This window comes from Bos indicus x Bos taurus, chromosome 1 (genome assembly GCF_003369695.1).
Source record: "Bos indicus x Bos taurus breed Angus x Brahman F1 hybrid chromosome 1, Bos_hybrid_MaternalHap_v2.0, whole genome shotgun sequence".
Taxonomy (NCBI): domain Eukaryota; kingdom Metazoa; phylum Chordata; class Mammalia; order Artiodactyla; family Bovidae; genus Bos; species Bos indicus x Bos taurus.
Window position 1 is genome coordinate 19,262,409 of NC_040076.1, and position 21,622 is coordinate 19,284,030.

Genomic DNA, 21,622 nt, shown 5'->3' on the forward strand with positions numbered 1-21,622 from the left:
GAAGCCAAAGCTTCTTGATTATCACTGATTTCCTTTAGCGGAGCAAAATTTCTAGTGCTCAGGTTAAAAATAAGGAAAAGAAAAGCTACGGCATAAGCATGTAGTTCCTTTGTGTAAGAGGAAGGAAACAGAGTCTACCTGAATGAAAGGTGTTCCATTTCAAAGTAGTGAAGAAAAATTAACAAGGTGTGGCTAAAAGCCAGTGAAAGCTGGTGAAAATAAGTTAAGGTCTTTTTCTATCAAAGATGGAATCACAACAGCGAAGGCATTCTGGTCAGGGGCCAATCATCAAAGGAAATCAAAGATACCAGAGGAAGCACCGAAGGGCGAAGACAGAATTAAGTGCATACACACCGTGGAGCATCTGTGTTTGCACACATTTCCCTTGTCTGCAAGGCCCACCTTCTCCCACTGAAAGCACCTGGCAGCCATTCAACACCTCTCACCAGTGGCCTCCTCCCCCCAGATCCCCGCAGGCAGTGTTAATTGCTTCCCGCTCCGCTCACAATTACACAATCTGCTCCTCTACTGCAGGCACGGAGCAAGTTCCCACCCTTACCTGAGGGCTTCTTCGAAGGCTCAGGGGTATAAAGAATCCATCTGCCAATCCAGGACACTCGCAAGGCGCAGATTCCACCCCTGGGTCGGGAAGATCGCTTGGAGGAGGAAGTGACTCCCCACTCCAGTATTCTTGCCTGGGAAATCCCACGGACAGAGGGGCCTGGCAGGCTCGGACACAACTGAGCATACACGCACACCCTTAAGCACACACTTTCAGTTGCTTAACAGGGTCCCAGGGTTTCATCTCTGGAGGGCACGTTCCAAGCCTTATTCAACACACCCTGGACCTGCCTCCGAAGAAACTGCTTAGTTTAAGCACAGAGCGGGAGTTCTCAGCAGAGTGAAGGTGAAGGAGCTGTTAGCAAGAGGAATGCTCATGGGAGAAAAGATCATGAAACCTTCTGGGAAAGTCATGGGAAGGAGGGCCATGGGCAGACTGTGTATCTAGCACAGTAAAGGAACAGCGAAGCCACTGGGGATGCATGGAGCTCAGAGGGAGCTGAGCAAACCTGACCGTATGCTAACAGGAGCAAAGACTGATGCTTATTGCTTTAATATTCACATCACAAGAAATATTAGCTGGTGTGATAAGAAATTAACATGGATTGAACTATATAGTTATGTTGCGTGTAAGTCACTTCAGTCGTGTCTGACTCTTTTCGACCCCATGGACTGTAGCCTGCCAGGCTCCTCTGTCCGCGTAGTTCTCCAGGTAAGAATACTGGAGAGGGTTGCCATGTCCTCCTGCAGGAGGTCTGCCCCATCCAGGGATCTCTTACATCTCCTGCATTGACAGGTGGGTTCTTTACCACTCGTGCCACTTGGGAAGCCTGTAAATTTATGTTAACATGAAAGAAAGATGACATTAAAACTTTAATCTGTGAATATTCTAAAATCACAACCCTTGTGGCTCAGCCAGTAAAGGGTCCACCTGCAATGCGGGAGACCTGGGTTCCATCACTAGGTTGGGAAGATCCCCTAGAGAAGGGAAAGGCTACCCACTCCAGTATTCTGGCCTAGAGAATTTCATGGACTGTATAGTCCATGGGGTCACAAAGAGTCGGACATGACTGAGTGACTCTCACTTCACTAAAATCACAACTAGGGATGAAGAAAAAGTTGCTTGTCTGTCTTGCAACTACCTCGAGAACAACATGAAGCAAAATGAGAAAAATGTTATACACTTATGCATGTTTTCTCAAAATATCTGGAGTCATTTCAAAGACATAAACAAAAAAGAGAAACTAGGAATAAAAATAAGAGTAATTTAACTTCATTTTCCAAAGGTCTGGCATAATTCTTTGGTTGCTTGAAAAGGGGTATGATCTTAGTGTCAATTTTTATAAAGAATTTATTTGATATTGACTTTTGTGAGAAATATCAAAAATGTCATAAAGGTTACTATTTTAAATAGAGAAGACATTCAGTTGTATTGCTTAGTTCAGAATATGGAGTTCAGGAACCTTACATAAAAACACAGAAACACTCAAAAACGATTCATTAGGGCAATGTTAAAAAATAAACTGGGAAAATCAGGAAGTGGTATGTTTAAGAAGTTGATTGGGACAAGTATAATTTTGTTGTGTATGTCTGATTAACAAATACTACAAATCAGATGTCTGGGTTAGCAAGCAACTCACTGGGATGCTTTAAACCCTGTTTTAAATATTGCAAAAATGCAACTGCCAAGCTATTTAGACCCTTTCCTTGACCTTAAATCTAAACTGCCAATTTCCTTCTCACCAGGGAGCTGCTTTGGGATTAGCATGTTAAAAGTCACCCAAATACTAAGGGTTTCTTTTTAGGAAAGAAAAAGAAAAACTTACTATGCATTCAGGGTAGTTAACTACTCCAACTAGGCCTTTAAACATTGCTCAGGAAGAGAAAAAAAACACTGGAAGGTAGAAATCACCCTCCGCGCTGCCTAGTGTGTGTGCTAGTCATTCAGTCACGTCCAACTCTCTGTGATCCCATTCCCATGTGTTACTCAGTACAGGGTGTTAATAGGTACTGTTGAGCTAAGAAAATAATACTGAGAGTCAGAGAAGTTAATAACAATGAGAAACAACATTAGGTATACTTATTTGCTTTTCTATGCTGTTTTTTTAAAATCAACTCTCAGCTCCCTACCCTCAATGAGTAATCAAAAAGCAAGTGCCCAGAAAATAAACTGAGATGGAAATAGGGAAACCATCACCTTAACCATAAATAGTAATGAGCAGTGACTGAGTACCTATTAAGTGCCAGGGTTAGTCGCTCAGCAGTTTCTCACTCTTAGCAACCCCATGGACTGTAGCCCACCAAACTCCTTTGTCCATGGAATTTTCCAGGCAAGAATACTGGAGTAGGTAGCCATTCCCTTCTCCAGGGGATCTTCCTGACCCAGGGATTGAACCCAGGTCTCCTGCACTGCAGGCAGATTCTTTACTGTCTGAGCCACCATGGGTGTTAGATTATGTGCCAGGCACTTTTCAAAATATTTTATACACATTAACTCCTTCAAATCTCATAACAACTCTGAGGGCGTTATTACTATTATCTCAAGCAGTGACGAAACAGAGACAATAAGAGGTACCTAAGCTACTAAGTGAGCAAGATACAAATCGAGGTAGACTGGCTCCCAAGCCACACTTACCCTGCAAGTAGAAGTCTATGAGTCAATACCCCCGGACATTAAGAGATTTCCTTTTAAAAATCACTACAAAATAATACAGTGAGTACATTATTAGACCCCCTTTCAGTCACTGTGGTGGAAGAAGGTTTGGGATTTTCGCTATTCCCTTCCTATACTAGATTTCCAACAAGACATCATTTTCGGTAGCACAAAGTTCAGGAGTATGGGCTGACCCGTTTTTAAAATGAGATATACCAGACTAGGATCTGTTGTCAAGTCTGTCATAAAAAAAAGCTCTATCACTTTGGACATGTTGTTTCTCCGGGGCTCAAACATAAATTAAGGGTGTTAAACTAAAGTATCTCTTTCAGATCTAAATACGTCCTAAGTGTAGACCATCAATCAAGCAAGCAACCAACAGGAAGCCTTCCCCCAACACCCATCCCCTCCCCTCCCTGCACAACTCCATGCCGGCAGTGACAGTTGTCTGGGCTTACCTCGCAGCAAGTGCAGACATTTCTGAAATATGAGCAGGCGAAATTGTGCAAGCAGTTCTGCCTACAAGTAGCACGGGCTCTGAAGTGCGAGCTGCGCTATAATTCAAACCGAGGTTACCAAATGCTTGCAGGCGTGCGTACTTAGTCACTCAGCCATGTCCAACTCTTCGTGACCCCATGGACTGTAGCCCACCAGACTCCTCTGTCCACGGGATGTTCCAGGCAAGAATACTAGAGTAGGTTGCCATTTCCTACTCCAGGACATCTTCCTGAACCAGGGATCAAACCCAGGTCTCCTGCATCAGCAGGCTGATTCTTTAGCACTGTGCCATCTGGGAAGCCCTACCAAATGCTTAGGGAGAGCAAGTTTCTAGTCTTTTAAGTATTGATGTTTTCTACTATAAAGTGAGCATTAGCAGGAAGAATGCTTACTTCCACATAGAGATTAAATACAATAATGCATGTAAAGCTCTTAGGTATCATCCTTTCGATAAACAGTATCCAGTATGACAACTTGCTGTTGTCTTCCAAAACCCATCATTCCTACTAGGAAATGAACTCATGTAGTGTTGGGAAGGTATCTTTTATCCCTCACACTGAGCAGCACCTTAGATACAGAACTCAAAATCTGTTATGTAAATAAAGGACACTGACTTGTATATACTAGATCTGGCAATCAGAACCTCACTGGCGACCTAGACCAAATCTGATTTTTTTTTTTTTAATTAAAGGCTGCAGGTGGGGGAGGGATATTTCTAACTACAGAAGTTGAGTATGTGAGCAGAGACAGAAATGACTGCTATTTTGAGGAACGTGGCTCTTAAGAGTAGGAGAAAAATAGCACTGTGATATGTCATCAAGGAAAGGTTGTTTTGAAGTGAGAAATGTAGAGCATGTTTATAAAGTCAGAAGGAAAGGGGAATGGGAGGTTACATACAAAAAACACTCAGAGACTGAAGGAAACAATGAGACCTAGAAAAAAGGGATAAGACAATTTTAAATGAGATTCGAGGGAAGGACATTTCTTCTGCTGTAACAAAGGAGAGACATGGAGTATTTACCTAGAATATAAGAGGCAGAAAAAAATGTGGATAGAGAATTCCAGAAAAACAGCTACTTATGCTTCATTGACTATGCTAAAGCCTTTGACTGTGTGGATCACAATAAACTGTGGAAAATTCTTAAAGAGATGGGAATATCAGACCACCTGACCTGCCTCTTGAGAAACCTGTATGTAGGTCAAAAAGCAACAGTTATAACTGGACATGGAACAACAGACTGGTTCCAAATTGGGAAAGGAGTACATCAAGGCTGTATATTGTCATCCTGCTTATTTAACTTACATGCATAGTACATTATGAGAAACACTGGGCTGAATGAAACACAAGCTGGAATCAAGATTGCTGGGAAAAACATCAATAACCTCAGACACGCAGATGATACCACCCTTATGGCAGAAAGTGAAAAAGAACTAAAGAGCCTCTTGATGAAAGTGAAAGAGGAAAGTGAAAAAGTTGGCTTAAAGCTCAACATTCAGAAAACTAAGATCATGGCATCTGGTCCCATCACTTCATAGCAAATAGATGGGGAAACAATGGAAACAGTTACAGACTATTTTCTTGGGCTCCAAAATCACTGCAGGTGGCAACTGCAGCCATGAAATTAAAAGATGCTTGCTCCCTGGAAGAAAAGCTATGACAAACCTAGACAGCATACTAAAAAGCAGAGACATTACTTTGCCAATAAAGGTCCATCGTCAAGGCCATGGTTTTCCCAGTAGCCATGTATGGATTTGAGAACTGGACGTAAAGAAAGCTAAGCACCAAACAATTGATGCTTTTGAATTGTGATGTTGGAGAAGACTCTTGAAAGTTCCCTGAACTGCAAGGAGATCAAACCAGTCAAACCTAAAGGAAATCAGTCCCGAATATTCATTGGAAGGACTGATGCTGAAGCTCCAATACTTCGGCCACCTGATAGGAAGAAGTGACTCATTTGAAAAGATCCTGATGCTGGGAAAGATTGAAGGCAGGAGGAGAAGGGGACAAGAGAGAAGGATGAGATGGTTGGATAGCATCACTGACTGGATGGACATGAGTTTGAGCAAGATCTGAGAACTGGGGATGGACAGGGAGGCCTGGCATGCTACACTCCACGGGGTTGCAAAAAGCTGGACACAACTGAATGACTGAACTAAGAGAGGCTTTCGGAGACTGGTTCAAACCTTTAATATGTGAAAAGGAATGGGAGAAGAGTTGAAAGACTGCAGAATGGTACCATGAGTCCAATGGAGGTGAGCTGATAGCTGATGAAGAGGAGCAAAGACATTTATCCTACTATTTTTTGGTATGATAAATACCATTTTATATCATAACATCATACCATTTTTTTCTAGTTTATATATATTCGAAATTTGCCATAATAAGAGTGTTTAAAAAAGAAAACTACAATGATGTGGCACTACACACTCACCAGAACAAAATGAAGAAAGGCCGTGATTCGGAGCCAGTCTCATCTCTACAGAAGGGAGTGTCAGCTGGTACAATTAATTTTGGAAAATGTCTAGTAGCATCACCTAAAGCTAAACAGATGTGTAACCAAGACCCCAGAAATGCCATTCATAGTTACTGTGTGCCCTAAAACACGTGGCTGAGAACGTCATAGCCAGATTTTTCATGAGAGCAGAAAACTAGAGGAAAAACATGTCCGTAACAGTGGAATGCGTAAATCAGCTGTGGTACAGTCACATGACAGAATACCGTATGGCAGAGCGAATGAATAAACTAGAGCTACCCAACAGAAACAACTGTACAAACGTGACAGGAAGCCAGGTTTAGGCAGAAAAACATACACCATATAATATAATTCTGTGGATACAGTGTCAACGCCGATCTACGCCGTTAGAAATGAGAAGACAGTGCTGGAAATGACTGCAGGGGGCATGAGGGGACTTTTGATGGTGGGTTTTGTTCTATCTCTTGACTTGGGTTATAACTGTATAGATGTGTCTGCTTTGTGATAATGTTCTCTCACTGGTAAATAATGCTCTAAACTGCATGCTTTTCGGGCTTCCCTGGTGGCTCAGACAGTAAAGAATCCGCCAGCAATGTGGGAGACCTGAGTTCAATCCTTGGGTTGGGAAGATCCCCTGGAGGAGGGCATGGCAAGCCACTCCAATATTCTTGCCTGCAGAAGCCCCATGGACAGACGAGACTGGCGAGCTGCAGTGCATGGGGTCACAAAGAGTTTGACACTACTGAGTGACTAAGCACAGCACAGCACGCTTTTCTACGAGTGAAAGAAAAGAAAGAAAGTGAAGTCGCTCAGTCATGTCTGACTCTTTGCGATCCCATGGACTGTAGCCTACCAGGATTCTCCGTCCATGGGATTTTCCAGGCAAGAATACTGGAGTGGTTGCCACTGCTTTCTCCAGGGGATCTTCCCAACCCAGGGATGGAAACCGGGTCTCCCGCATTGTAGGCAGACACTTTACTGTCTGAGCCAGCAGGGAAGTCAAAGGTTTATTTAAAAATGAATTTTAAAAGGTGAAGGAATTAAAGCAGAAAATTTGTCTTTATTTTGTCTTTGTTAAAAAAACACAATGTTCTGGGAATTCCCTGGTGGTCTAGTGGTTAGAACTTGGCGAGCTTGCTGCCACTCCTGGTCAGGGAACTAAGACCCCATAAGCCTCTCTGCGGGCTCCACCTGTTATATTTCTGATGCTTTATAAAAATGTACTTTAAAAAAACTGTAGCCAAATGGACAGTAAGAACAGTGGGCTGAAGGGCTGGCATACAAGGTGAAGGGGGAAATGGGTTGGAGAAGCCAGTGGGTCCTCAAGAGAATAATCAGAAAACCATATGGTTTTTACATCACATAGCACATCTGCCCTAATCTGTACCTGTTTTTCTTTATTTATTCACTTACTTATCTACTCATTTATGGTCTTATTTATTTATTTTATTCAGGATTAAATGCCAGTCACCCTCCTCCAGACTGAAGCTTGCCCACAGTATTGCAACGACATCTTCCTCCTGTCTCCAAAAGAACCTACTGCCATACCTAACGCACATGTACATATTATTTATTCCCCCAAACTTCTTCCATGGCGATTGTGGTCCTGTATGAGAAACTGAATATGTAACTTATAAATCAGGAGCACTTAAAGCACAAATTACAATGTAAAGCCAAACGGGAGAGTCAGGAATGTGAGCACAGATTGTATCTGTGGAGCTGGACTGCGACCCACTCCTTCCTCCTCTCCTCAAGGGCACACAGACAGACTCATCTAAGGAAAGGACAGAAATTTCATTTCTTGATTAAAATTAAGTCTCAGCCTTTTTCAGTCTATGTAGTATACTACTTTCCTCATGTTCTCTAATACAGAGATGCTAATTTCAGAATTCTCTGGCAAAACAAATGCAAATTGAGTATTTTGCATTATGGGTAAAGCAGATCCGTTGCCATGGTGAATATTTTCATCACCTTCAGAGAATAGTATGTATCGCTCCATTTTAAGAAATCTGCCTTTGCCTCCTTGCTCAAAAAAACCTCAGGCTCTCTTTTCTTCCTTTAATTAACATGAAAGAGGAAAAAGTGAGTACTTGGCAAAAACAACAACAACAAAAAACTCGGGTGAAGTGTCTTAGAGAGATCACAGAAAGTAAAAAAGCAAAGAGATTATAGCAAAACAAGCAAATAAACTGATCTTACGAAAAACCGTGACGTTAATAAGGAAAAGGTTACCAAAAAAAAAAAAATTCCTGTTGTAAGTATATTTAACTTGACTGCTTCAATCTTGGCATGATTTCCTTTCTAATATCCCCAAATGAATTCAAATTTCCCTAGCAACCATCACCAGGGACCACTTACTTCTGATATTTCCATAAATGCATTTATTTTCCTCAAAGGCAAGCTAAAAATATTATTTTCCCCCTATATTTGGTTTTTTCCCTTATACCTAAAATACAAATGCATATAACTATCAAATAAAGACAGTTTTTATAATTCTCTGATGATTTTACGAAACTAAATATGAAGTGAGACTTTTATTTAACTTGTTGCCGATAGGAATATTATGTGATACAAATATTTTAGATAAAATCTCATGACAGCAATTCTAAAGGCACTTCCTACTGAAGAAGCTGTTCTGATGGCACACCACACCCATGCTATTTTAATCAGTAGCATGTTCCGAAACTAAATACAGTGGAGGGTGACTGGAATTAAAACTCCAGGTTCTAGACCTCTGCTAACCAGTGTGGTAGCCACACCCGACTACTGAGCACATGAAATGTGGCTAGTGCACACTGAGATGTGCTGCAGGTAAAATACAGACCAGATTTTGAAGACTTAGTATGAAAAAAAAAATGTTATTGATGTTCAGTTGGACCACATATAAAATTAATATTTTGTATATACTGGGTTAAACAAAATTAATATTTAAATTAATTTCACCCTTTTCCTTTTCACTTTAAAATGTGACTACCAGAACATTTTAAATGACATATGTGGCTTGCATTATGTTTCTACTAGGACGGCACTGTCTGGACCGATGCCATAATTTATTAGACTTAGGCCTTGGCTTTATGACTTGATTCCTGTTACAAAAAACAAAAAACAGTGTCCCTCCTACTCATAGGCTGTCAGGAGACTGGATTCAAATGAGATGCGTGTGAAATTGTCTTTAAAAACACAGTAAGATACTCTTCTAGCCCCAAGTCACCAGTTCCTTCTCTAAGTCTCAGATTTCACGTTGTACAACCAAGTAGGTCAAAGAGTCTTCTCAATTCTTACTGTAGAACTATCCAGCGCACAAAACACTTGAAAGTTTTTGTCTGGTTTATTAAAGAAAACCCCCCTGGGAATCGCCTGTTATTCAAGAGTTCAAAGCACTCTTCACTGGGGAGTCTGAGAGACTGAGGAGGGTCAACTCCTCGAGTCACTCTAACAATTCAACAAAGATGTGGTGCAGCACGTTTGATTTCACTGCATCTGCATATTCCTTGAGATTCCTTGAGAGCATTTTTATCGGTGTTTCTTCCTTCGGAGAAACCTCTAAAACTCACATGGAACATACAGTGACGCTATGGGGAAGTGAAAAGGGAACCATGATGAGTTCTGTTGCTTCTTCTCGAAATCTAAACACAGTTTTATTGATACTTTTTAGAAATAAATGAAACAAAGTTATTCCCACTCCAATCTGTAAAGTACCCTTGAAAGAATGGAAGTGATTTAATAGTCTCTAAAGAAAAGTGCATTGTCTCAGTATGTAAACACGGGTTAATGTGACTATTAATCCTTTTTCTCACCAACTATCAAAGGACAAACTGAACTATGTCCCCGATCTCACACCCACCCTAAAAATAGGCTGTTACTGTCCCTTATCCTACCTTCTCTTGTTCAACAGAGCAGGCAATCATCTTTTCTTCTACCGGAATCCTGCCAACTAAAATGAACTGCAAATACTGCTGAGTCAAGCAAAGGCCTTTAAGGCTTAAACTTCAACTGGCTAACTCCTTATTAGCAACCAGAAAGGGTGAGTCCATGAGGGGAGGGAAAGCCTACAACCAGTGGAAAAGGACTAAAGAGATAAAATGTCCTTTTAAGTCACCATCTTGCCACTCAATGCAGAAACATTTTCAACTTCCTGCCTATTTTCTTTCGTGTGGAGACAGTAATGGAGTCAACAAACTGAACAAATTACAAAGAACACCGATAACAGGCTCCCAAGAGATCACCAAACCAGGAACTACCAGCGTCCTGCATAGATCACTGTGCCAGGGTGAGTGCCCCACCCCCTCACTCTCTGCCATTTGTAATTTCGGCCCCACTGAAGAAATTAGATAGAAGATAAAGGAGCCAGAGCTAGAGAAGGTGACTGCTCTTTACTTCCACTTAGCATCACACTCTTAACAATCTAATTTCAAAACCAATCTAACAATTATTCTACAACATTATTTTCTTTAGAAATGCAAGGTACTTCAGTGGTGGTCCAGTGGGTAGGACTCCGTGCTCCCAATGCAGGGGGCCTGGGTTTGATCCCTGGCTGGGGAACTAGATCAGTGTGCATGCCACAATGAAGAGCTCTGGAGACACAAATAGGATCCAGCAAAGCCAAAATATATAAATAAGTGAATATTTTAATAAATCATTTAAAAAGCAAGGTGGATGAAAGACAGTAAGATAAAGCCATAAGCTCATTCTAGTTAACTTTTAATTATTTTTCAGGCTACCTAAATAATTAACTACTTTGTGCTGTGTGCTTAGTCGCTCAGTCGTGTCCAACTCTTTGTGACCCCATGGACTTTAGCCCACCCAGCTCCTCTGTCCATGGGGATTCTTCAGGCAAGAATACTGGAGTGGGTTGCCCTGCCCTCCTCCAGGGGATCCTCCCAACCCAGGGACTGAACCCCGGCCTCTGGCATTGCAGGCAGATTCTTTACTGTCTGAGCCACCAGGGAAGCCTGTTAATTACTTTAATAATTATCAAATTAAAGTTCACATCCATTACTTGCTGGCCACCAAATGAAGCAAGGTAAAGGAATACTTAGGGAGTTCAGGAAGGTCTGTACACACTGCTATATTCAAAATGGATAGCCAATAAGGACCCACTGTATAGCAGATGGAACTCTACTCAAAGCTCCGTGCCAGCCTGGATGGGAGGGGGTTTGGGGGAGAATGGATACACATACATGTATGGCTGAGCCCCTTCGCTGTTCACCTGAAACTACCACAATGTTGTTAACTGGCTACACCCCAATACAATATAAAAAGTTTGAAAAAAGCAAAAGTTCCCAGTCTCAACTCTTGCCTTTACCTAATTACTTACACTTGAGTATGATAGAGGAAAGGAGGGACTGAAGGGAGGAGGAGAACAGGCTGCAAGCAGAGGATTACGATGAGACTGGAGGAGTAATACAAATTCACCCCAACACTGCCCACGTGGCAGAACTGACACAGAAAGCAAGCCTGTGCAGGACACGGGGCCCACTGCTCACCTCTTCAAATGATACACCCATTCCGGATCTTCAAATGCTTTTGCCCCTGCTCCAGGTCTCTTCTGAAGCCAACAAGCACAAATTCCTGCCTGGTCCATCTTTCCCCATTTATTCACTCAATGAGAAACCACTTAGAAAGCTATTTCAACCATCTTAAGAGATGGCAATACTCTTTGAACTACGAGTGGTGGCTGGAAGGATACAAGTGACCTAGAAACATGGGTGTAAGTTGGGGAGAGAATAGGAAAAGTCAAGTAAGGTGCCTAGATTTCTGCCTGGGGAGTCTGATGGCTGAAAATGCCATTTAATGTGCAAGAGAACAGTGGTGTGGAGACAGGTTTGACTGATTGGTGGTGTCTGTGCGAAGTGTAAGCAGCGCTGTTGAGTGAGTGGTTTGACATTATGGGCAAAGCTTCGGGTGAGTGAGACCAGAGACCACCTGGAGGCTGTAGGGACAGAAACTGGTCACTGAAGCCAGAAACAGACATTTAGGCAGAGGGAGGAGAGTGGATCTGCTAAGGATGATGAGGGATGACTCAAGGGGAAAAGAGCTTAGTCAACAGAGCCATCCTCGCTTTAAGAGGATGACAGTGCGACATGTCCACTGTGCGATGCAGCCACGGCGGCCACTGCAGTTTCACAGGGGGAGAGGGGGCTGAAAATGAGCTTCTATGGGAATGAACATGAAGGAAGTCACTGGAGTCAGCAAATGCAGCAAACTCCTTCAAGAGATCTGGTGGAGAAAAGAGAGACAGGGGAGTGCTTAAGGAGGGATATAACGGATATAAGGGTTGAGGGCATGTCAGGAAGGATATTCAAGCTTCCTTAAAGTTGATGGGAATCCCTACATAAGAGACAAATGAGATGGGAAGCCAAAGGGTTCAGAGTTCTGAAGTGAGTGTAAAGAGGAATACACTGTTTCAAGGAAGAATCATGTGAACAAGGTTCCAAGTGGGGGTGGTTGGAAATGAGAGTTCTAAATAAACAAAAAACACCTACTGTATAGAACAAGGAACTATATTCAGTACCTTGTAATAACCTAGAATGGAAAAGAATATGAAAAAGTGTATGTGTGTGTGTATAAACACATGCTTTATTAAACATACACTTACAAGTTAGAGCCCTCATCTGCTGGTTTCCACATTCTCCCATGGAGTCTGCTACATCCCCTGAAATTAAGGCCACATGTGCAACAGGCACTGTTTGTGTGTTGTTGTTTTTACTTTTTTGTGTTTGTCTTTTGGTGGCATGTGGGATCTTAAAAGGGCTTCCCAGGTGGTTCAGTGGTAAAAGAATCTGCCTGCCAATGCAGGAGATGCCAGTTTGATCCCTGGGTTGGGAAGATCCCCTGGAGGAAGAAATGGCAACCCACTCCAGTATTCTTGCCTGGAGAATCCCCATGGACAGAGGAGCTACAGTCCATGAGGTCACAAAGCGTCGGACATGACTGAGCATGCACACACGCATACGGGATGTTAGCTCCCCAACCAGGGATCACACCCTTGCTACCTGGCAATAGAAGCATGGATCTTAACCACTGGACCGCCAGCAAAATCCCAGCAACACGCACTCAAACCAACGGCAAGTGAAAAGTACATCTCTAAGTCCATTCTCTACTTACCTGATGTCCACTCCTCAACGTACTAAAATCTAGCCTTACTCTCAGTATAGGAACTGTCCTCTCTCCAGAATCAATAACTTCCCAAATGTTCTCAACAATTTCCTAATGTAAGATGCACTGGTCTCATTTCTTCATCACTTTCTGGGACCCCCTCATCCCCTAGTTCTCCGACATTCCCATCACTCCTTCCTGTCCCCAGCTCCTCACTTCCCACCATCTAGTAAGACGCTGATGTTCCCCAGCTTCACGTTTCACCTTCTCTTCGAGTCCTACCTGCTTTTCCTAGTTAACCTGACATAGATGCCAAACTATCAGCAGTGATTCTCAATTCTGTACCACCCATCTCTGCCTCTCTCCTGAGATCCGGTCCTTTGTTGGAATCTTCCCACTGGATTTCTTTCATATCCATTCCCCTCAGGCATCCACCGCAAATACGACTGGTCCAAAGCTCAGTCATCCAAGATTTGTGGAGTGACATCACCACTCACTCAAGCCAGAAGCCTTACTCCTTCCCTCCATCTTTTTCTTGCCCACTCATTCAACCAGATACTGGGCTCCACTGCACCTCCCTCAGAACAACTTTTCAGATGAAAGAGCGGGCCCAGCACCACTCCTGCTGTATTTCCAGGGACTGCACATGTCCAGGTCATCCCAAATGGATTCCTGCCTTGGGGCTGTGGTTCTCCCTGCCTCCAGATCTACACTCTTCAAGAGAATCACTCTCGGTATACGGGCTCTCTTCTTTAACACCTCCAGGAGCTTCTTAGTGCCACCCCTGGGCGGCAGGGGCAGGACAACACTTTATGTGACAGACAGCGATTCTCCCCTAAGCTCTCTACACAGTCTCCAGGCCTTTGCCCAAAGTGCAGTCATCAATGACATCACGTGGAGCCTGTTAACATGCAAAACCTCAAGCTCCACCCCACACGTCCCTCTGACTCAGGTGAACATCAAAAGAAGGACTAGTTAGATGCCTTATTTGCCCTGAACGTCTCAGCTCCCAAGGCAAGTTGAGTTTCCTTCCAGATCTCTATCTGCTGGGAATGCTCCATCAAATCTTGCGCATCTTGCAAAATCCTGTACAACTGCTGGGATATCCGGCACAACCACAGTATGCAGCAGGCCATAAATATTTGAATGACTGGACCATTTAATCAGTTAACTAATGCTAAGTTCAGCTGAGGACCTGCAGAGTCTCAGGTACTCAAGCGCATGCAAAGTGGAAGGCTGAATGTTGAAGGCAGTTGGAAACAGTGGCCCAGAAATCAAAGGAGAGGTGAGCCGGCAACATTTTAAAGTCCCTAGTGACTATTTTGAGAATGCAGTGATGGATAGATGAAGTCATCCAGGTTTCAGATGGAGACTGAGAAGACAGCTACGGGTCAAATCATGGGGGAGGCTGACCTTTAAGGGACGCAGTGAAGAAGGCAGAGAAGGGCAGGAGAACACAATGGGAAGGAGCCCAAACAGGTGTCATGGAGCTCCAAAGAAATGGATGGATTTGGCACGTGGTGATTGATACCTTTGACAACTGAAGTAGGGGGGTGAGACCAGGAGAAAATGAGGGATGTAACTGATGACAGCTGAATCATATCCTTAAGCCTAGGGGCAAAGAGGCTGAAAACGTTTGGTCATTCAACATTTGCTGAACACTTGCTATGTGCTAAGCACCACAAGCTAACACTGGGACTGTAACAGTGAACAGCAACACAGATAAGGCCCACGACCCAGTACAGTAAGATATATTGGGTAATTTTATGGAAACCCCACAAGAGATAGGGTAAGGAGCCAATGCTGGGTGGCTTGCCTTGGAGGAAAAGCAACTTTTGCCCAGGTATAATGGGGACTTTTGGTGGTGGTATAAATACAGGAATGTACTTAAGAGACAGGCATATGGAGGGGATAAAGTTCACATCTAATAATCTTCATTTTTTTTTTTAAAGTAAAGGAAAATACTCCTGGTAAAGCAAAGCAATAAGTATTCTTGACACATAAACCAACTGAGGCTCACAGAGAACAGGGTCCTGCTGTCACTGAATGGCTAACAAGTAGTCTGGAGACCAGATTCATTGGCCAGTGCTTTACTCTCACTCAGACTGATACTGTGAAAAGCAGCAGCACCTCAAATTTTTAACACTGCCATCCCTAGGAGACAACAATGCTGTGGGGCATGCGCCATACAAGCTTGCAACACCAGTACAAGCCCTGGATCCTCGTGTTCTTAGAGTGTCCAAAAATATTCGGCTAAGATTATGAAATTATTAATAAAAGGCTACTAATAAAAGGCCTCAGTACCTGGCATGTGGTCAAACCAACAGCAAGTTCTTAATAAATGACAGATAACCAGTGACATTAATTTAGGGTATCGATCAGAGGAAATCAAAGAGGAAAGTGATAGCACAGTGATAAAAGAAGGGATTCAGGAGGAAATTTATGATCTTGGCAAGTAAAGTTATACAACCACATTGTGCCTCAGTTTCTCCATTTGTGCAGCTGGGATTATTACAGTACATATCCTCCAGGGCTGCGAGGTACATTAAATAAATGTATGTAAAGCCCTTACAACAGTGCCTGGCATTTAATAACTGCAAAATCAAGCCTTACTTTATTACTGCTACTACTCTATTACTACTGCAACTACTAGTGGTATGGCTTGCTACTCGGAAGGCAATGAAAAGTGTTCCACCAGCAACCAGAGTACACCACAAAACTCTGCAACCCACAGAGACAACGCTAGAGGAAGATCTACTAGTGGCTCATTTTTAATGACAGCCTCCACCTTATGTTGCCAACTGTAAAACAGATTCCAATTGTGTTACCACTCAAACTGAGTTCATGGCAATAAATTTCTCAAGTGCGGAGAAGTATCTGAAGAAATACTCAAAGCCATATATCAATTACAGTTTTTGAGTTGTTGCTTAAGCAGGAAAACTGAAGTAAAACTAGTTTAGTTGAAGACAACAGCCCTTTAACACTGTACCACAGTGTGCAGTTTACAAGCAGCAGGACTCTACACCTATCAAAATATCCTGCGTTTAGATTGTGCCTACCAAAGTGAGGCATCCAAAAAAAATGAAATTATCCTGATATGGGGGTTGGGGGCAGGGGAGGGAGAATCCTCTATAAAGTTTATATTCCTCCATTTCTCTGCTTTAGATGTAGCCTAAAACATTTTTCTCCCTTTTTTCCACAGAGATCACAATGTTCTCAACTTCTTCGGTTTAGTCCTAGACCAAAACAAGGTGAAAACCTATCACCTAAAATGGTTACGGATCTTTCATCTTTTCCGGAAGCTTTACTTGGGATATTTCAGCCATGTCGAAATGACAAGCATTAAAAAGGTGGAGGTAATGCTATATAGACTCAGATCGAAAATTAGACTTGTTAATAGAATGTTGATCCCATGAGTAATGCTCACAGCTGTGGCATCCAACAATGGAATTAACGTTTTAACAGGAAGCAGAGAGCCATCCCAACACAACGGGCCACTCCATCCAGCTTCAGAGCGCTTTAAAATTATCCTTCCGGGCCTACACAAAGTGTGCGTCCTAGGGTCCCACCAATGGATGTTTTGTTGTGGGTGGTTTACTGAAATCTTTTGGTTCTACAATGCGACAAGTGCTTACTTTGACATAACAAGATCAGTAGGCTAAAGCACGGACATGGAAACAAATCCGTTTTTTAAAACTATCAAATGACCACGTCTTTTGTCCACATTATTTTAAAAGCCCTTTCCCCCTCCCTTGACAAAGGCTCAGTCGAACACGTACTTGGCGGATCCTTTCGGAATTACCCCGTACAAGTCATTCTATGTTATCATCAACATAAATCAAAACATTATAAACTCAAGGTTACTAATTTCTCCTTTGCACTCGGCCCGGCGACTGCCGAAATCAATACTGCATTTTTTTTCTGGAACCTACTTCCGATTTTCCACGGTTTACTTCTCCGAGTTACCGTCTAGTTGTACAGCTCGAGCTCGCCTTTTCCCAGAGACCGAGAATGCTCAGCGTACAGATCGCTCTGCGCCTCTTTCCTGGAGGTAGCCTGGACGATCAGAGGCGCTGAGAAGCTCAGTGTAACATTTAATCATGGCGTTTGTAATTCGGTCTCCTGGCTTGGGCAGCTCGACACCTGAAAATCCGCTGATGCCCAAGGCTTTTGAAATCGGGTAACCCTGGACGGACACGGCACAGCAGCCAACAAGGGAAAGGGCGAGAGCAAATAAAGCGAAGCCTGCACCGGCAGCAAAGAACAGTCAGGGAGAAGCGCCAGGCGCACCCAGTACGCCGCGCCCACCCGCCCGCGCCCGGGGCGCCTCTCCACCGCCGCCGCCCCCTCTTCCCCGGGCTCGGTACCCCCCCCCAACTACATTGCCCTCCCCTCCCCCACCGGGCACCCCACGTCCCCGTCTGGCTCCCCTCCCAGCGACCCCACCTACGCGGCTCGCGCGTCGGGTCCTGCAAAACCATCCAGGCGCAATTCGGCGCGCACCGCCACCGCCGGCCGCAGCGCCCCCAAATCGCCCCCTCCCCCACGCCTCATTGTTCCCGGGTGGCCGCGGGCAGTGAGCGCCCGAGGGCTGGCCAGGCGAGGAGGACCCGAAAGACAGAACCGCCCCCCCCCCCGACTCACCCGCCACTCCGCACAGGAGCAAGAAGCGCAGCAGAAGCTCCATGGTGGCGGCCCGGCCGTGGGAGACAACGGCAGGTAGGCGGCTCTCACCCCGGGGTCTCAGTCTCCCGTCTCCTCGCGAGCTCCCGACTGGCTGGCGGCGGCCGCACCTCGCAGCCCGGTCCCACCCCGCCCTCGCTCGGCAGGTGAAATACGTCACTTCCGGTAGTAGCGAAGCCCAGGCAGCCCGCGCCGTCCCCGTCGGGTGCGTGGGGTTGCTATGGCAACGCGGAGCCCCGGGAACCCTCCCGGGAAAGCACTCCTGCCTCGGTGAGCTCGGGAGTTGAGGTGCTCCAGCAGCCACTCGCCCCAAGCCGGAGCCTGGATCCACGCCTCCATGCCTTCAGTTAAATCGGGTTGGTCCACGTGGGTCGGACCATCTCTTCTCACCAGAAGATTGAAACTGCTGTCGCACCCTTGCTTAAAGGCAAGGCACGAGACATCCTCGCCCACCTGACCCCAGACTCAAAAGGGCTACTAAAGCAGTTGGCCCAGCCTGCACTTAAACACACCCTCGGGGGCGAAGGGGCAGGAGCCTCCAGCCACGCCTCCTACCTCTGGAGATTTGCTGCTGAGGCGGGCTCTCCCACCTAAGGATCCCGGAGTGGGCTTGTGTGCTTAGTTGACAGGGAGGCCTGGCGTCCTGAGGTTCATGGGGTCGCAAAGAGTCGGACACGACTGAGCGACTGAACTGAACTGAACTGTCTGACTCTTTGCGACCCTGTAGACTGTAGCCCGCCAGGCTCCTCTGTCCATGGGATTCTCCAGGCAAGAATTCTGGATTGGGTTACCATGCCCTCCCCCAGGGGATCTTCCCAACCCAGGGATCGAACCCGCCTGTCTTATGTTTCCTGCGTTGGCAGGCGGGTTCTTTACCACTAGTGAAGTGAAGTCGCTCAATTGTGTCCAACTCTTTGGGACCCTATGGACTGTAGCCCACCAGGCTCCTCCATCCATGGGATTTTCCAGGCAAGAATACTGGAGTGGGTTGCCAATTCTTCTCCAGGGGATCTTCCCGACACAGGAATGGAACCCCTGTCTCCCGCACCGCAGGCAGACTCTTTACAGTCTGAGCCCCAGGGAAGCTTTACCACTAGCGCCACCTCGGAGGAGGAAGCCAACTGGGCAGCCCCCGGGCATTTGCTCCCATAAGGTAGGGTCCTTTGGGCTGTTGTACTACAAGGCTAGAGGCTTTTCCGAGTCTTCAATAATGACGGAGCTAATTTGGGAAATACCCAGATTGGGTTTCCTCCCTTGTATTTAAAGGTTATTCCAGCCCTGAGATTGGCCAAGGATCAGTGAGTTTGAAAAGTAGGGATAAGTAGGGACGGCTAAAGGCTTGGGGGTGGGGAAGAGGGCGGTGATTAGGAGACCTGGGAATGAGATCTGAATCTCCAGACTCTCACTGTCAGCCCTGCGATGTTGCTTCTGCCTCCAGGGGCTGGCCATACTTGTTCTTCTGTCATTTTGCTACTTCTCCTTGGTTGGTCTTTGCAGATAATGTTTATTTATAACTAAAAGTGAAAATGTTAGTCACTCAGTCCTGTCTGACTGTGTGATCCCATGGACTGTAGCCACCATGGCTTTTCAGTCCGTGGAATTCTCCAGGAAAGTATATTGGAGTGGCTTGCCATTCTCTTCTCCAGGGGATCTTCCCAACCCAGGGATCAAACCTGGGTCTTCTGCACTGCAGGCAGAGTTTTACTGTCTCTGACAATAAACTACTGAGAGACTTTGGTGTTCCCAGGAGTTCCTTATCAGGAGTGAATTAGAGGGAGAAAAACAGTGGGTGAGTTCTTGGGCTCCGGAATGGGGCAATAACTGGGCAGGTAACTTAGAAGTAGCACCTACCTCATGGGGTCTTCTGAGAAGGCAATGGCACCCCACTCCAGTACTCTTGCCTGGAAAATCCCATGAACAGAGGAGCCTGGTGGGCTGCAGTCCATGGGGTCGAAAAGAGTCGGACCCGACTGATTGACTTCACTTTCACTTTTCACTTGCATGCATTGGAGAAGGAAATGGCAATCCACTCCAGTGTTCTTGCCTGGAGAATCCCAGGGATGGGGCAGCCTGGTTGGCTTCCATCTATGGGATCGCACAGAGTCGGACACGACTGAAGCGACTTAGCAGCAGCAGCAGCATGGGGTCTTTCCTGGTGGCTGGTTTGGTAAAGAATCTGCCTGCAATGTGGGAGACCTAGGTTCAGTCCCTGGATCTAGAAGATTCCCCTGGAGAAGGGAATAGCAACCCACTCCAGTGTTCTTGCCTGGAGAATTCCATGGACAGAGGAGCATGGTAGGATACAGTCCATGGGGTCATAAAGAGTCAGACGCCACAGAGTGACTAATACTTTCACAGGTAGCTATGAAAATTAAATGAGATAATTCACAAAAGAATGCTTGGCACGTTGCCTGACACATAGTAAGTGCTCGTCAAAGTGGAAGCTAATAAGAAGTGATGGGAAAGTCTTATATTTATCGAACCAGCAAATAAAGTGAAACAGTTATCAGGAAGGCCAAACTTGCCCCCCTGCAATTTAGGTGGGTGGTTTGCAACCCTGGCTGCACATTAAAATTATTGGAGAACTTTTATAAAATTCAAATACCTGAATACCAAGTCCGGCAATCCTGGCTTAACTTGTCTCCAGTGGAATCTTGGCTGATTTAAGAAGAGTCCAGAGTAATGGCTAAGGACTTCCTGTTAGTTGAGGAAACAAGAATTCTACTGGATATAACTGAAGGTGATGGTGATGGGTTAGTCTCTAAGTCGTTTCCCGCTCTTGCGACCTCGTGGACTGTAGCCTGCCAGGCCTCTCTGTCCATGGGATTTCCTAGGCAAGAAGACTGGAGTGGGTTGCCGTTTCCTTCTCCAGGGGATCGTCCTGACCCAGGGATTGAACCCTTGTCTCCTACATCTCAGGATTCTTTACCACTAAGCCACCAGGGAAGCCCATAATTGAAGGTACTGTATAAAATATTTGGAAGTTGAATTTTTATGCACCAAATTATACTTTAGCATGCACCCTTGTGGCACAAAAGGTAAAGAATCTGCCTGCGATATGGGAGGCCCCGGTTCCATCCCTGGGTTGGCTAGATCTGCTGGAGAAGGAAACAGCAACCCACACCAGCAATTGGCACTTCACTTCACATTATACTTTATGAAATGAGAAAAAATTGTGACCTGTTAATCCCTCAGTCATGTCTGACTCTTTGCAACCCCATGGACTATAGACCGCCAGGCTCCTCTGTCCATGGGATTCTCCAGGCAAGAATTCTGAAGTGGGTTGCCATGCACTCCCCCAGGGGATCTTCCTGACCCAGGGTTCGAACCCACCTCTCTTATGTCTCCTGCATTGGCAGACAGGTTCTTTACTACTATCACCACCTGGATGGAGGAAGCCAACTGGGCAGCCCCAGGGATGGAAGCTGGGTCTCCCACATTGCAGGCAGATTCTTTACCATTTGAGCCACCAGGGACATATTAAAGTTTCAGACTGTTTATGAGGACTCTTCTAGTGAATCACTTCCGAACAGCACACGTTTGTTATAAAGTTGCTGCTAATACCTTGAGTGTCTCCTTCCGGAGAAATCAAACGCACCCTCCAGGGTCATCTCAGTCACTTACTAAAGGAAATCTTTAGAAATTACCCCAAATT

At 45.0% G+C, this 21,622-nt stretch overlaps 1 protein-coding gene across 3 annotated transcripts in view; it reads right to left on the reverse strand.

The window, feature by feature from the left end:
- Positions 1-18,311, reverse strand: part of CXADR (CXADR, Ig-like cell adhesion molecule) — a 64,852-nt gene extending 46,541 nt beyond the window's left edge. The window contains exon 1 of one of the 3 annotated variants that reach the window (XM_027546175.1): positions 17,929-18,248. In XM_027546175.1, coding sequence (XP_027401976.1) covers positions 17,929-17,971 — 43 coding nt within the window. In that variant the 5' untranslated portion in view covers positions 17,972-18,248. Of the gene's footprint in view, positions 1-17,928 lie in introns of all 3 variants that reach the window. The other 2 variants (XM_027546086.1, XM_027546000.1) reach the window with 2 other exon arrangements.
- Positions 18,312-21,622: the final 3,311 nt, after the last annotated feature.